The sequence below is a fragment of the Leishmania braziliensis genome, chromosome 28, assembly GCF_000002845.2.
Source record: "Leishmania braziliensis MHOM/BR/75/M2904 complete genome, chromosome 28".
NCBI classification, from domain to species: Eukaryota; Euglenozoa; class Kinetoplastea; order Trypanosomatida; family Trypanosomatidae; genus Leishmania; species Leishmania braziliensis.
Window position 1 is genome coordinate 89,251 of NC_009320.2, and position 15,776 is coordinate 105,026.

The 15,776-nt window shown below is 58.4% G+C and overlaps 6 protein-coding genes across 6 annotated transcripts; all 6 read left to right on the forward strand.

The window, feature by feature from the left end:
• Positions 1-1,408: 1,408 nt before the first annotated feature.
• On the forward strand, positions 1,409-4,612 carry LBRM_28_0270 (conserved hypothetical protein; the record flags this gene model as incomplete). The annotated part of the gene is made up of 1 exon (XM_001566011.1): positions 1,409-4,612. One exon carries the CDS (start codon positions 1,409-1,411, stop codon positions 4,610-4,612), a length of 3,204 nt encoding a protein of 1,067 aa, XP_001566061.1.
• Positions 4,613-5,904: 1,292 nt separating this feature from the next.
• Positions 5,905-6,552, forward strand: LBRM_28_0280 (phosphoadenosine phosphosulfate reductase-like protein; the record flags this gene model as incomplete). Its single annotated transcript, XM_001566012.1, has 1 exon — positions 5,905-6,552. The coding sequence occupies one exon, from the start codon at positions 5,905-5,907 to the stop codon at positions 6,550-6,552; it is 648 nt and encodes a 215-aa protein (XP_001566062.1).
• A 1,504-nt stretch (positions 6,553-8,056) lies between these two features.
• Positions 8,057-8,707, forward strand: LBRM_28_0290 (conserved hypothetical protein; the record flags this gene model as incomplete). Its single annotated transcript, XM_001566013.1, has 1 exon — positions 8,057-8,707. One exon carries the CDS (start codon positions 8,057-8,059, stop codon positions 8,705-8,707), a length of 651 nt encoding a protein of 216 aa, XP_001566063.1.
• Positions 8,708-9,271: 564 nt separating this feature from the next.
• On the forward strand, positions 9,272-10,030 carry LBRM_28_0300 (conserved hypothetical protein; the record flags this gene model as incomplete). Its single annotated transcript, XM_001566014.1, has 1 exon — positions 9,272-10,030. The coding sequence occupies one exon, from the start codon at positions 9,272-9,274 to the stop codon at positions 10,028-10,030; it is 759 nt and encodes a 252-aa protein (XP_001566064.1).
• An 816-nt stretch (positions 10,031-10,846) lies between these two features.
• Positions 10,847-12,835, forward strand: LBRM_28_0310 (conserved hypothetical protein; the record flags this gene model as incomplete). Its single annotated transcript, XM_001566015.1, has 1 exon — positions 10,847-12,835. The coding sequence occupies one exon, from the start codon at positions 10,847-10,849 to the stop codon at positions 12,833-12,835; it is 1,989 nt and encodes a 662-aa protein (XP_001566065.1).
• A 1,234-nt stretch (positions 12,836-14,069) lies between these two features.
• Positions 14,070-15,104, forward strand: LBRM_28_0320 (conserved hypothetical protein; the record flags this gene model as incomplete). Its single annotated transcript, XM_001566016.1, has 1 exon — positions 14,070-15,104. One exon carries the CDS (start codon positions 14,070-14,072, stop codon positions 15,102-15,104), a length of 1,035 nt encoding a protein of 344 aa, XP_001566066.1.
• Between the last annotated feature and the right edge of the window lie 672 nt (positions 15,105-15,776).

The following is a 15,776-nucleotide window of genomic DNA, read 5'->3' on the forward strand; positions in this document are numbered from 1 at the left end:
CGTCGCTGGAGGCGGGCTTTTAGTGTGCCAGCGTCTGTATGGGGGCGCTGCGAGTCTGGCGCTACCCTTTGTCGCCCTTCATCTGTTTTCATGTTATTGTTTGCCGGTTGTGTGCTGTGCGTATTGGCCAAAAGAGGAACGCCACATGGCTGGCTGTGGGCCCTTTTGTCTGTTCGGCGCTCATGAACTCACAAATACCCTTATGGACTGCTAAGTCCTCAAACTGTGCACGAGTGCGCTTGCTTGATTATATGTGTTGCACTCTTGTACTGTAGTGGCTATGCGTGGCGCGCAGCAGCTTAGTTTTAGGTTTAGGCGGTGCAGTCGAAGACCAACGGACGCCGTGTGTGTGTGTGTGTGTGTGTGTGTGTGTGTGTGTTGGTAAGCGTTCTGTCAGTGTGGCTGCACACCCACCAACTGTATCCGTCTTGAAGACACGCCTCCTCTCTCTCTTTCTCGCCCTCCGTGCCTCTGAGAAGAAACATATGAAAAAGAGCGAAGGTCCAAGTGAGAGCAGAGGTCTCGAACGACTCTGTTGTCGGACATGTGAAGAGGGGCGATGGTCTTTCCACAGCGCGACGGTCGCGTCTGGTAATGAGCCGCGCGGCTTCGCCGCTTCGCAAAATATGTGCACTTCCTTTTACCTGAGCTCCCACACGATTGGTTTCCTCGTTGCCTGCGAGTGCCATGCGTGTAATGGGGCATGTGGTCGCTGACACGGCATGTGCAGTGGCGCCTTAGCAATTCCTTCTTTTACGTCCCTTTCCCATTCCACCCAGTGGCCACCCCCATCGCCATTACACGCGCCCGTGCGCCCGCTCAAAGACGAATACGCACATCAACTTTGCAGAGCAGCGAAAAGTGAGGGCCCCTAACATCTCATCGGCACCAAAGACAGCGCGGTGTTGGTGCTTGTCATAGAGCAGCTGTGCATACACAACAGACAGATATCGAGCCCGCTGACCCGCAGCTGCGACTTCACAGCGCGTCCGCCAGAGCAGCCGTCCATTGTTTGTGTTGTCATTAAGGTTGTGCTGGTTCGAAATCGTGAGCTCGGCGTACACACAGAATCACGTACTGACCCACAAACTTTCCCTGCCTTACATGCGGTCCGCAGGTTGTTTCATGGTTGCTGGAGCGTGAACGAGCACAAGCCTCCTGTCTCACTCGTCGAATGTATCACCCGCCGTGGTCGACTCAATCGGCTAGCCTGGATCAAGTCGTTCGCCACGCCGCGAACAGCCACAGCGGTAGTTGTAACTGCAGCGGTCGTGGGGGCACCGTTCCGTCCACATCGTTTCTTTCTTCCTCCCCACCCGATGGCGTCTCCACCGCGGCTGTCGTCTCGCGCTTGGCGGCTCAGGGCGGCCCATCCGCGTCTCTTGCGCAGACGCCAACAGTACAGGCAATGCACGTGCTGTGCCACAGCTTCCTTGAGACCTACAAAACGCCAGAGGCGCTTGCGAGAGACACGGAATGGTGGTCGAAAAAGGCTCTCTGCCTGCATGCAGCTCACACAGAAGGCAAACCGCATACACACATCCCTGGCGATGCGCCCTCTGCAGCGGTGGCGGGGTGGGGCGAGTTCATGAGGCACATGACTGAGGTGGTTGAATCGACTCACCACATCACCGCGGCGCGGCGGCAGGAGAACGTCATAACAGCGCTCTCGCTGTCGCCAATGCGGAGGGTGGATGCGTCGGGAGAGGTGAATGTCCTGCAGTTGAGCAGGGACGTGCCGAATGGCGCATGGGAAAGCCTCGAGATCCTCGACAGTTCGCCATACGAGGGTGGAGCCGCTGCCGCCATGCACCGTGACGAGGAGTGCCTGCGCGTGTTGGAGGCTTCCATACGGCGTCCCGCCGACCACCGTGATGAGGAAGCGGGGCAGCTTGATAGCCTGCGGTACTTGCTGAAGCACCGCCCGGAGCTCATCGTTCAACACGAGAACTTTGCTGATCTCCAACAAGCGGTCATCGACCGCGCTTGCCTGAGCGAGGAGAGCGGTTGGACGGAGGCAGCTTTGTCGCTCTTCCAGGCACTCTCTTCCCGGGCCCAGCTCGAGTTTGTGCATGCCGTAATTTCCGCGGTGAGTGCACTGGGTCACACTGGCGAGTCACCTGGTCTGCTCCTCGTAGGCTTCCTGCATCGCCTTCTTGTAGAGCTGCCACAGGGCTGGCTACCTCTGCTAGACTACGAAGTGACGGAGGTCTTTGTGCGCGTGCTGGGGGATGTGGTTGTGCCTTTCGGTAGGCTGCTCAGCGAGGTAGACCCTTGCGCCATGTGGCTGGAGCAGTGGTCGGCGCGACCTTCATTGGCTCTCTCGTTGGATGCTGTTCTTCACTCGCATCGGTCTTTTGTAGATCATCTCGCCGCGCAGCTGCCCTCTCCCCACGCGGCCTGCGTGCTGCTGTGCCTGCTCCCACAGCTGAGTAAATGCACCGAGGCCCCGGACCCCTCTACACCGTCGTCGCAGAAACCGTGGCAGGACCTGTTTCGCACGCTTGTACAGCTTCTCTGCGGTGGGGTTTGGCTGGACGCTGGCGTGTACGAAATCGGGGCTCATGCCTTGTGCCGCTGTGCTGAAGCGCTGTCTCCGGCAGACAAGGCGAGCTGCTTTGAGGTGGCCTCGAAGACGGTGCTCGACTGGGCTCCGGCGGTGGCGTCGCTAGCGTATGATGCGCAGTTTGCTTTTGCTCTGCGCCTTCTGGCCACGCTGCTCACGGGCGTCAATGATAAAGCGATGTGGTGCAGCCCGCACGCATGGGGGGTGGTGGACGGCCCACTCTTTGCGCAGTCTCGTGCGTTGCTGCTGACGCGCAAGGGGCGACCGCCGTCATCGTACGCGCTCTTCCGCGCTCTCCCCCTTGATGTGTCGGACGTCGTGTACGAATGCTGGACACGGTTACTTCAGGTACGCAGCTCAAAGCTGCCGAGCGCCTTTGCAGCCGTCTTAAAGGACGTGTGCGGCGGCGGAAGTGCTTTTCGGTGGACTGAGGTGGTCTGGGTGTCTACTACGCTAGCCGGATGGGCCGCTCTGCAGCCGTACCTGCAGACCATGAAAGAGGACATTATCCACCCTTCGGCACGCTGGGCGGAGCTTCTCCACGCTATTGTCGAGGTCGGTGGGGGTACCTTTGACACCACGTCGGAGATGTGGGCCGCCTCGGCCACAGAGACCTGCACATCAGCCAAGAAAGTGTCGCGTACGCCTGGTTGTCTGCGTTCCCTTACCCCGTACGGCGTGGCACTACTGCTCCGCTGGTCTACCTGCGCGGTGGCTCGCGATGGGTTGGCGAGGGCTGCGCGTGACGCCTCACTTGCCTTTCTTCAAGACAGTCCGCACGCAGCGGGGAGGCGCATACGGTGGCCGCTTCTCTGGCCTGTGGAGGCGTATCCGCAAGTGGGCTGGTCAGATTTGTCCTTCACCGAAGACTCGTTCGGTGTCGCACGTACCATCCGCGCCGGCACCTGCTACCAGTCCATCCACCTCCTCCTCGGATCGACAGCTTTGCCCGCCGACGATGGCGTTACTGGCAGTGACCCAGGTGAGGAGCTGCTTGAAGAGGTTTGGGAGCAGCTCGCCGAGCTCTGGCTGGCTCCGGCACAACTCACTCCAGACTCCGCCGGCAACGCCGTTTCGTCTGTCGTGCCGGCGAACCGCCCGCCCTTCGGAGAAGATTCCCTTCTAACGTTGCTCTCTGTCATGGCACTGTGTGTGCTCACGCAGTCCTCTGCGGAGTTCCGGGCGTGGTTCGACCCAGCCGTGGCACAGCAGCGCATACGCCAGCTGCGCCGGCTGTGCGAGGAGCGTCGTGGGGTGGACCCTATATACTTCATGGTGCGCTTCATCACCTCCGGCAAGGGCCGCAAGCGACTACCAGCGATTTTGCTGAACGGCTTCGAGGCGGAGCTGACAGTCGACACGGTGTGCGACGTAGACGGCTTCGCGGAAGGCGAAGCTCTGCCGACAGGCAGCATTGCCACCGCTGTCCCAGAGGAGGAAGTCCGACAGCTGCAGGCAATGATTCTCCGCTTGTCGTCGAACCACGGTCCTCCCTTATTCGAGGCAAAGGCTCCTGTCGTGTTGTCATCACCCCTGTCTGAGGCGCTGATGACGGTCGCTCGAATCCTGCTGGTGAACCAGACGGCGCTTCGAGTCACACGGCAAGGCGTAGCGCAGTGCCTGGCGCGACGCAGCGCTGAGGAGTGGGCATCGTATGCCGACACTGAGGCTCGTGTGCTGGCGGTGTGTGCACAGTTGGAACAGCAGCACTCTGCGAGCATCGCATTGCTGTCCAGCGCTCAGGTGGACATGGTGTTTCTCGTGACGCTGTGTCTGCGCTGCTGGGTAGGTCTCCCGACGACACACAGTACGCCTGCGCGGCGCAAGCTCTACTGGACAGCTCTGCAGTATTTCAGCGAGCACGGCACTGCGGCGTATGATGCGCTGCTTGCGCGCAGCATTGCCTTGCATGTTGAGAGGGCGCTGCGTGAGAGTGCCGCCTTCGTGAAGGACGCCGTGTTGTTTCCGGTGTCAAGCTCGGTGCCGCTGCCCTCCGCCCTCTTTGTGCACTTGCTGATGCGTCCCTTTGCCCTGGCGATGAGCTGAGCGGCCATCATGTTTGCGTTGAAGTGCGACGTTGGGCGGCGGTTTTCCATTTCTGCACTTACACAGGCGGCGAAGAGGAAAGGATTGGAAGCCCACACCATAATGAATGGCGTGCGGTGGCCTCGACTAGGACACGACGATGAAAAGCGCTTTCCATCAGCGCAGGTACATTTTACACCCGCTACGTTTTTCCTTTCCATTACGAGAAAAGGCGAGGCTGCAATCATTACTGTGGTGATCCGTGGATAGTACGGGCAGGACTTTGGTGGTGTTACGCCACCCAGTCAGGCTTTTTTCTCTTCGTGAAACCCTCAAGCGCTTATTCTTGGCGTGCATCGGTTCGTGTGGGTAGGTGGAGGGATGAAAAGAGGGAGTGATGCGCCGTCAATGCCTTGTTGAGTCTTCGTACTCAATGCTCGCGGACGGACACTAGAGGAGGCGCCGCTTCAACTATCTTCTTTTCGTACTCCAACTTACCCATCATGCATGCTGTATTTCGTGTTTTGGTTCGCTCTCCCCCTCTCCATGGCAGTAATTCATACACACCAGTGCACTCCCCGACTCCATCGCCCCATCATTTTCGTTCGGTATATGCTCGGCCGTACTCCACGCCACCACACCTGCCTGCGTTAGCAGCAGAAAAAGATACACCAACGCTTAGCTGCTGTAGCAAATCACGCAGCCCCGTCCACTACTTCACGCAGCACGTGCCAGCACGCCCCCACAACTACATACACAGAGAGAGAGAGAGTGCGTGCATATTTGTTGCCTCATTAACCCTTTCTCGCATACACGCAAGCCGAATCGGGTACGCCCCTGACCTGAAGAGGGGACTTAATGCCGTCGCGCCCCTTTCTTTTTCGTTGTACTCTGTTGTTTACGCGCTCCTTGTCTCTCCCCATTCTTCTCCCGCTCTATCTTCCTCCCTCCTCCTCCACTGCCCGTGCACATTTGATTGCCCTAGGCTCGGTGCCGCCACATTTCCATTCAGTGTAGTTCTCCAGTAGCTCTCCGTGCTGCTGCTGCTGCTGCACCCGTGAAGGTGTGCTGGAGTGAGCAAGTATAGCAACCGCTTGTCGAGAGTCTTCTCGCTTTCGCCTTTTCCTCCTCCTTTTTTTTTCTTCGCTCCCCTCCTCAGCTCTGCTTATTCACCACCACCACCACCCGCTCTCTTGGTTTCGTTGCCCCTCATGCCGCACGCCACGTCTGTCGCACCAGCCCTGTCGAGTGAAAGTGGTTGTCACGATGATGAGTGTGTCCGCCAGCATCCAACGCAGCGGGTCCCACTGACCATGTCACCCCAGTTGGTGGATTGCGTCAGGGCCTCTGAGTGCCTTATTCAGGACATCTTCACGCTCTACTCGCCGTCCGAGATCGGAGTTGCATTTAATGGCGGAAAGGACAGCGTGGTGATGCTTGAGTTGCTCCGTAGAGCAGTGACGCTCCCAGTGCTGGCGCAGTGTTGCATCTTTGTGCTCGAGTACAATGATGAGTTTGACGAGCTGCGCGACTTTCGTGCGTGGTACATGCAAGAGGTTGCGCGAGGCATGCCGCTAGTGCACCAGGGCGTAACGGAAGATATACGACTCAGTCTATGGAAGCTCACGGAGCAACACCCGCTCAAGGTGGTGTTCATGGGCACGCGCAAGACGGACCCACACGGCCGCTACCAGAAGGAGGCGGTAGAGAAAACGACACCTGGATGGCCAGACTTTTTGCGCGCCTGCCCTCTCTTCCACTGGTCTGTGAGCGATGTGTGGGTGTACACTAAGGTCATGTGCATCCCACAGTGCAGTTTGTACGAAAGCGGCTACTCGTCAGTGGGCCGAAGTGCCGACACGAACCGCAACCCCCGGTTGAAGCGAGAGGACGGGAGCTACCGTCCAGCGTGGGAGCTGACATGCGATAACGCAGAAAGAGAGGGGCGCCAAGTGGAATGAAGAGAAGGGGCAACAGCGGCAGGCAGCTGTCACTTGTTTTCATCATCCTGCACACATCTTTCGGGGGCCAGTGGCGCTCATCTGTGTGTGTCCCACACGTGTCTTGCGTGTACGATCCATTTTGGCGGGGTGAGGACGGTCGACCAGCGGGCGCTCTTTTCCTTCTCTCTTCCTACCACGCCATCAGGCATGGGAGGGCAGCGATGGTGGACCGAGGCGAGCGCGGTATGTCCTCCTCTTTCGTTCGCTCGGTGTTTATTTTTGGGGGGTGGGGGGCATTAGTTGCTCATGTCTCCACCGTATCTTTTCAGTCTGCTGTGCTCTGCCGGAGTGCACTGCGTGGCTCTTTCGGTGAGGAAAGGTGGGTTTGTGCGGGACTATGAGGAAGAGGGAAAAGGGGATGCGAATGTGAGGGGGAGGGGCATCACCATAAATGGCCACCTTCCATGCATCTGTGTTGTTCCTCCCCTCTCTGGAGTTCTTCTAAACAAGTGGGAGGGAACACTGTTCGGAAGAAAGCGAGAATGACCTCCTGCCTGTATCTCTCAGTTCCTCCCGCTTGCTCTCCTTCCCGCGCGAGCACTCTGCGTGTCTTCGCCTTGTTGTTCTTCTCCTCATTGCTGCTGCTGCGATGTTGGGTGTGACGACTGTGTCGCATACGTTTCTATGCTTGAACTACCCAACCAGATACCCACACCCGGGGTACATCCCGCGGCCACGCGTGGGCGCATTCGCTGACGTAAAGCTTATATTACCCATCTCTTTCCTAGCCTCTTGTCCGTCCAGTAATGCAATGCTAGCGATATCCTTCTTTGCCGGATTGCTTCGCATTTTTAGACCCTTTCCCTCCTTGGCCCTCTGTCGACCTCTTTCGTGACTTGCCCCCACGGGTGTTGGTGGGTCGGAGAGTGAACGACGGCAAGGCGCTCCGAAAGGATGCAAAGCCCACAACAAGTGTGAGCACCTCTGTTGATGTGGTTGAAGCGTGCGAGAGAGGTACGCGTAACCGAGCAGGCGGACTGCACGAGCACCCGTATCCCCGCAGCCTTTTTGTGCGCTGTATAGGCGCTCATCATTTTGTGCGTGTGCGAGCGTGTGTGTGTGTGTGTGTGTGTGTGTGTGTGCGTCCAGAAAAAGGAAAGCGACGTACCGATCATTTCTCTGCGTGTGTGCACCCATCGTCACTGACGCCACCGCCACCTACTGCGCTGTTCTTCTCCGGTTTCATCCAGCAAAACTGAGCCTGGCTGAACGATGCTCGACACCTCACACACGTGCCTGCTTCGGTCCTTCCTCTTCCCCTACTTTGCCCTCCCTCCTGCTCCGTGATGCAACTCAGCCTCTCACAACACCCGCAAAAATTAACACCAACAGGGACACTGAATCGGTTCATGCCCACCACGCACATCAGCAGCGGGAGAAGGGAACACCTTATAAGCACACAGCGTTCAGATCGGCGGTATCGCAAGCTCAACCGCGTGGCAGCCCCAGCAACAGCGGCAAAATGAGTGGACAAGCCTTCGATGCGATGTGGACCGCTCCGCCGCCGCCTTCCTACATCGACACCGTTTACATCAACCCACAAGACTACGTTGTACTGGCCACGAGCAGCGGCGACGAGGCGTTTGTGCACCGGGATTGCCTGATGGAGTCACCTGTGCTGCGACTTGCCTTTCGAAAGCGCGTTTTCCTCTCTACGGAGCATGTGGTGGTGACTTTTGTGAAAGAGGAGGCGCTAGCCAGCGCTGGTGCGGTGTCGTCGAGCACGAATGCAGTGGATGGGTCCCTCGCATCTGGGCAGTGTCTCGCAGCAGAGGCAGCGACAGCCGCTGGCGACGAAGAGGGAAGGCGCAAGGAGACTGAGGACAACTGCGTGCCGCAAGGCGCCAGTGCAGCTCAAGTAGAGATGAAGAGTGGGTATGCAATGGCGCCGGAGCCGCAGTACCCCGTCACCCTCAGGGAAACGCTTCGGACCGACAACTCGGTGCGTGTCGTGTTTCCGCGTCTCGACGGTGATCAGCTAAACACTCTTGTGTCGTACCTCTACTTCAAGCACCACTACAACCGTCACCCGTCGGAGGAGCGGCCGGTATTCGAGGTGCCCGCCACAGCGGCGCAAGAGGTAATGCGTGTTGCACAGACTCTGGAGTGTTAAGCATCACACACACACACACACACACACACACACACACGTAGATATGTACAGCAGCGCAGCGGCGCGATTCGATAGTGGAGTACGTCAATACTGTGGGTTCCCACTACTGACCTTTGGGCTCATCTTTGAGATACGCATGCACAGGAGAAGTCGGTTGATGAGACGTCTACGGACGGACTGCTGGGGCTTTCGACGCCCACCCACGCGCGCGCAGAAACCGATACGCAATGAAAGAGACACAGATAGGGGAACGCGCTACGGGAGGTGGAGGGAAGTGTCTGTGTGACCTACACCTTCTGCATCTCTCACTTAGCTTGCCCGCGGTCCCCAGGGCGGTGACTTGGAGTCGATGTATGCACGGCACGCTTCACCTGCAGTGGGCTTGCCTGCTCATGAACATTTGCTGCTGTTCGAGTGACCCCTCTGTGCTGTGGCCCAGTGGGTCGAATCACTTTCTCATCCGTGCGCAATGTACCTTTCCTATGGAATACTCTCTCTCTCTCCCCCTTCACGTATTCACCAGCGCCACACACACCTACACACATATACATTGTGCCGCGACTCATGAAGCGGAAAACCAACCCAACTGAGCCGGTGCCGTTACCAACCTGCACGGCGGTGGGGCCAGAGGACATGGTGCTGGTCGCGTGCACCTCGGGCGAGGTGTTCCTCGTGGAACGTAACTGCGCCACTGTTAGCAGATATTGCCGTGACGTGTTGCACGTCTGGGAAGGTGCCGTGCACCGCGCCGTGGCGCAGAGTGGAAACGAGGGTATCACCCCGAGTGACGGCGCAACGGCTGAGGCCGCCGTGGTCCTTTGCACTGACGCAGGCTCGCACAGCCGGGAGGCTGGCATCCCGCTCGCCACTGAGCCAGCCGAAATACCCTTCATGTCGTTCCTGGACGCTGATGATGCCTCGCCTCTCGAGGCCATTCGACACATCCCAGTCACTCTAGTCGCTGAGCACTACCAGCAGCGCCTGCGAGCGGCGGAGGCAGCCACGCCGACCAAGATTGACCGTCCGCCATTGAAGCTCGTGTCCAGCTCTGGCGACCGCAAGGGGGCGCCCGTCATAGTCCCAAAGCCCATCAGCCCACTGGCGCCAATAGAGAGTGACGATGGGGCACTGATGTTCCCGGTCGTGGTGATACCATACATGACCGCGGAACTGATGGAGGTGGCGCTATCGTACGCGCATAAAAAGTACAAAGTCGATGTCGACGGTGAGAAGCCGGGTGCGGAGTCGGCTGCGCCGGTCACCGCTGCCTCAGCGGAAGGCCGCTGGCAACTAATAGCGGCCTCTGTGTTGACTGGCATGTGAGGTAAGAGGGCAAGTTGCACCCCTCTACGGCACCGATACACAGCCACTATCACCACTGCACCGACAGACATGTACAGTAGCAGAAAACACTTTTCCACTCGTTGACGTCAGTTGAAGTGTCCTCCTCTCCTTCCAAGGCCTTGCGTGGAAGACAAAGCGCTACCATGTACGGCAGACTGGGGGAAGATGTGTGTGGTCGCACGTTTCGTGTCAGCTGCCTCGCCTCGAGTGGCCAATCCCGTATTGTCACTCACAGTGAGTAGATGAAGCGCGTCGTAGGACACGGTCACAGCTAGCACACGCGCCTGCTACTCCCCCTCCTCCACCCCCCCCCCCCAAACTGTCGATTCCCGTCTTGAGAACTGCGCTTCAGCTCTCCGTTCTCCCTAACGCTGCACACTCAGTGCCTGCATGCGTGCAGATCAAATGTGTTCTCGTCGCTGACTCCCTCCCTCCCTCTCTCTCGTTCTCATGGCCACTCGCTTATTCTTCTCAATACGCAATACATCATCACGTAATCGCGTCTCCTCGTTAGCCCAAGTGAGTAGGCAGCCGAAAACAAAAAGGAAAAACATTCGTCGCTGGCAGAGAAGCCCAAGACAGAACGAAGGTGTCAGCTGTGGTGTACAAAATCGGTGACTACCCTCCTCCCACCGCACCTCCTCTCTAGCGGGTGTGCTAATCACGTACACTTCACCTTGGGAAAGACAGCGACTGTATCACCACAACGCCACCCGCCCTTTCTCATCCTTACTTTACTTTCCCTGCGTCGGCACGTTCCGCCTTGCGTTTCGTAGCGTGTGCATCAGAGTTGCGATGAATCGACTCGCAGCATTGAAGACAAGGGCTGAGTGCAATGCAGCCCCACTCCTCGATGATGGGAGCAAGGAGTGCGAAGCGCCGCACGAGTACATGCACAACTCTGAAGACACCTGCAGCTCGGATTCCGACGATGCGAGGGAGAGTAACAGCGGTCTCCAGCATGGGGGCAGTGAAGCCAGCGCCAGCGATGACAATATCGACTCGGGCAACGAGAGCGGCAAAGACGACGGCGGGGACGATGGCGGCAATGGGCAGCACGACGACCCTTTTTTTTGCGCATCGCGCGACGCGGATGAGGTCTCCGCCAACACGTTGAGCGCCGCGCTCCTCAGTGACCTCAATACATCGCACACCCCTCGAACACCTCATGAAGAGCGGGTGGCGCAGAGAAAGACCACCAGCTGTTGCGTCTGCGGGACACGCGCCGTGTACACTTGTCCCGGCTGTGGTCGCCGCACGTGCAGCATGACATGCGTGCGCGTGCACAGGGAAGACTTCAAGTGCACTGGTGTGCGCGATATGGCGGCCAAGATCCCGCTTAGTGAGTTCACAGATCAGCAACTGCAGCGCGACTACCATTTCCTAGAGAACTGTCGTCGTGTCATCGGCAACATTGAACGGTGCTTTCCCCGCATGTCATGGCGGTACACCTACAAGGCGCTGCCTCCACCCCTGCACGCCCTGCGTGATGCGGCGCGGCGCCGTGGTGTTATCTGCCAGATCACGTCGGAGGGGATGCGCAAGCGAGACGAGAACACGAGTCGGCTAGACCGCAAGACGAACACGATTGTGTGGCGCTGCGAGTTTCAGTTTAGCAGCGCCGACGACGAGGCTGAGTGGACGACCATCTCCACGGACTGGGGCAGCGAACGCCACCGGCTCGGCGACGTCCTCAAGTACTGCTGGGCCACCAACCCGCCACTTCTGTGCTACCACATCAACCGGCGGTACAATGGGGCCACCAAGTACGTGGGCGGATCAGCGACAAAGACCGCGAAGAGTATCGGGGACGAGGTATTTGACGAAACGAACCCAACACAGCGCGACAGCGCGGCAGTGCCGCAGGAAACGGTAGTGCGTGAAGCCTCCGCAGGGGCCCAACCTACAGGTGCACATGCCTTGCCCACGACGGAAGTTGCTAGGGTGGCGGGGGACGAGGTCGAGTGCAATGTCGCACCGCTGACTGTCGCTGCTGTAGAGTCTGAGGCTGCAGATAGCACTGAGGAGTGCCCAGTGAATGCCCCAGCAGAGCCGCTACCGCTGCGCGCCTACGAGGAGGTGCCGCCGACGCCTCTGATCGAGCCAATAACCCCCCAAGAGGCGCAGCAGCAAGCGTTTGTGCAGGCGTTTCTCGCACAGGAGTACTTCATTTTGTCCAAGGCGGAGCGGCTGGGCAACGACGCGCGGTACTTTCTTCTTGACCCGTACGATACCCTCAACGAAAATCTGCGACGGCTCTTTTTCATCAACGAGTTCCCTGTGTTTGTTGTCGTCCATGCCTCCCAGCTGCATCGCTTCACCCTCGTTACGGAGGAGGACAAGGAGGCGATTCGGAGCAGCTTCCGCTCGAAGAAGACGCACGAGCCGCACGAGCGGCCGCGGATGCGCAAACGGAGTGAGATGGAGCCTGAAGAGGTGGAGCGACTGAGTCGCGTGCCGTGCCGGCGCTTCCTTCAAGGCCGCTGCCTGCTTGCAGAGGACTGCCCCTACTGGCACTGCACGCCAAGCGAGATTCCTGTGTGCCGCACGTTTCTTCGTGCTGGGCAGTGCGATAAGGGGGCACGATGCAGCTTCCGCCACGACGCCGATGCGGTGCGGATTGCCCGCAAGCGCCAACGCGACGGTCTCAGCGAAGACGGTAGGCCCATACGCGGTCGTTGCGTGGGGCGCGGCCGCGGCTTCAACCGGTGGCGTGATGGTGGCCGAGGACACAGCGGCATGGGCGGCAGCGGCTCCTACCCACCGCGTCCCCGCACCGGCTAAGCGTGGTAATGTAAGCGTCACCCACTCTGTAGTGCATCCTCTCCCCCACCCGCCTCTCTGCCTAGCTTGACAAGAAATACTACGGCACAAGGGAGAGAGGAGTGGTGGGCCCTCAGTAAAAGCACTGACAGTGGTGCGTCAGGGACGTGGGCTTGCGACTGCTGCTGTCCGTTACGTTCTTTTCTAACTTGGACGTGTAACAAAGTGCGTCTACGCGCCGACATAAAACAACGCGAAATGGGGTGTCGCTCCTGTCATTTTCTTTCTCCTCTACCCACTTGCCCTAGTTTTCGTGTACAAGAATTTACCCTTCAACGCGGGCACGCGTGCAAAGTGCTCTGCTTGCTCCTCCATGGTCCGTCTCTACTTCAACGCCGTGATTAGGGATGGCGGCACTGTCCTCCGCCTTCTCACGTACCTCTCCTTCTGTAGGATGTGAGTTATTGCCCCCGTGGCTGGGTGTGCGCGCTTTCAGGTGTCCTCTCCCCGCAGCCCCATGGACGCATGGGCAGCGCTTACTCGCCAACTTACGTATTCCTTAACCTACCCGGACAACGGCGCCGTCTTCAATTCTCCTCTCCTGTAATCTCTTCCTCACCCTGTGATCGGCTAATGTGAAGGAAATCACAATCTGGGCGGCTTGTCGTACACACGCACACACACACACACACTTGTCTGTTTAGGACGTGGTGAGAGAGAGACCCTTCACGCCTTGCACAGATTTTTCAAGCAACACCTGAGGTTGATAGTGCCCACGCGCGTAAGACTGCCACCCGATCTCCTACATTGTCTACTCCCTCTCGCTCTCACCCACCCAGTCCTTTTTTTCCCCTTTGAAGTGTGTGGGTCGCATCTCGATCGTTGCGCACCTCCTTTCCTGCCCCTTTTCTTCGCTGGTGCCATTGTTGCTGTGGCTCTGTGAGTTTGTGCGACGAGTCTCGCCACACAAACTTCGCGCGCTCGTCGACTGTTTACGGTTATTTTCCTGCTCGACTCTTCTTTCTCTCCTTCTATCTCACGCGTCGACGGACTTCGCATTGCAGCAGTTCACTATTGCCACCACCTATCCATTCCACTTGTTCGTCGACCACCCCCTCCTTTCCTCCATTGGTTGCCGTTCACTTTCTTGGTTGGGTTGAGCTCGTGGGTATCCGTCTCTGTGTATGCTCGCGCTGCCTCCTTGTTTGTGTAGTGATCTTGTGTTTGATTGTAGTCGCCGCGTACCAGTCGAGCAATGAACTCCGCGACATCGTCACCGCCGTGTTCCTCAGCGCCACCTGAGGGTCATGTGGCAGCAGAAGCATCGGAGTCAAATATTTATACAGCCCAACCGCGGTGGTCGCACGATGACGATGATAGTGTGAGCGTGGTGCAAAGCACACACGACTACACACAACGCATCTTCAAGACCAAGCCTCAGAGTGCGCAGTGGGTGCGAGGGTTGGCAGAGGATGGCGAGGAAGACTATCCCACCGGTGGCTTTCGGCGGCGCCGAGCTAACATACACAAGTGGGAGGAGCTTGACGACACCCTTGACGAAGCGTTACAAGTCACCGCCCACGCGGAAACATGGCGTCGTCAATGGTTGCTTTACCCCAACATCCTTGCAATAGCCTACCTGTGCTTGATCTTCGTGCGTATGATGAAGGGACTCCATCGCTCTTACCGGCTCGATTACCCCACCACGCCGTGGCAGCTGGAACTGTACGGGCGCCGGTACGGCGAGAACGGTGTCTCCTTCCTGATGCGCGTCTGTGTGCCACTGGCGATCCCGCACGCGGTGGGGGCAGCGTACACGCTGAGTCTAACGTACATTATTGGTGGGGCAGCACGCAGATTCACTGCCCTGTGCGGCGTTGGCTTGTCGCTGCTGTCCATGGGCGCGCTCTTCACGCAGAGCTCGCTGCTGTTCGCATGTTGTGGCATCTCGCCCTACAGTCAACGGTGGGAGTGCGACTTGCCATTTGTCCTCCACCACGTCTGCAGCGCCATTCGGGTGCTGTGCCCGCTGCTAGCGGTGTGGTGTGTGGCTCCGGTGCTGGACCAGCTGCGGGGCTGTGGCTACCGGTGGCGGTGCGTTCTCGCCGTGCCCTGCGTCATGGCCTTAGCCTGCCTGGCCAGTTCCCTGTACGATGAGGTGCCCTCGCACAGAATGTTGGATTTGGCGCACATTTCGGTGCTCATCGCCTGGCCTCTGTTCGTCAAGTCATGTTGGAAGCAGAAACGCTTTGTAGCGGTGGTTACGACGGAGAAGCCGCACGAGAAGTAAAGGATGAAAGGTGATGAGGGTACGTGTGGGTGAACAACACACCAACGTGGAGGTGCAAGCTTCAACATCGTGCTACCCATAACGGGCAGGGAGGGTGCCCGTGGTGATGAGAAGGAGGGTAGATGAAGAGGTTCAGAACGGTAGAAGAAGAGCGAAAGACCCCCTCAGGCTCGTCCCCAGTGCCCAGCAGCCCTCTCCCCTCACTCTGTGCATGAGTATGGTCATGTGTTCGACCAATGCCTCTTTTTCGTTGTTTGTGGATTCTACACACCCGCTCCTCTCCGGTCCACTGTCTGTGTCAGTGACCGTGTGGTCGTCACACACACCCGCGCGCTTCATCTGAGAAAATGGATAATGAAAGAGAAATCAGCGCGCACACACCCACGATGGCGCCGCCATCTGGGATGCGTACAACGGAGTGCGTCCCCGTGCGGATGGTGTGCGTGCGCTCATCTCCCCTGCAGTCTGCGTCTGTTATAGAGAATTGCGACGAGGAAGGGAGGCAAGAAAGGGGGAAAGAAACCCACGTTTTCTTTTTTCGGATCCACTTCCGCTCGCACTTTGCATCACCATTGAGCGCCTCCGCAATGCACCTGAGGCCACAGCGATGCAGACAGCGATTCAGTGCGCCAGTCAAGCACGATTCCGGTACTCGAACACACAAGTGCCTCC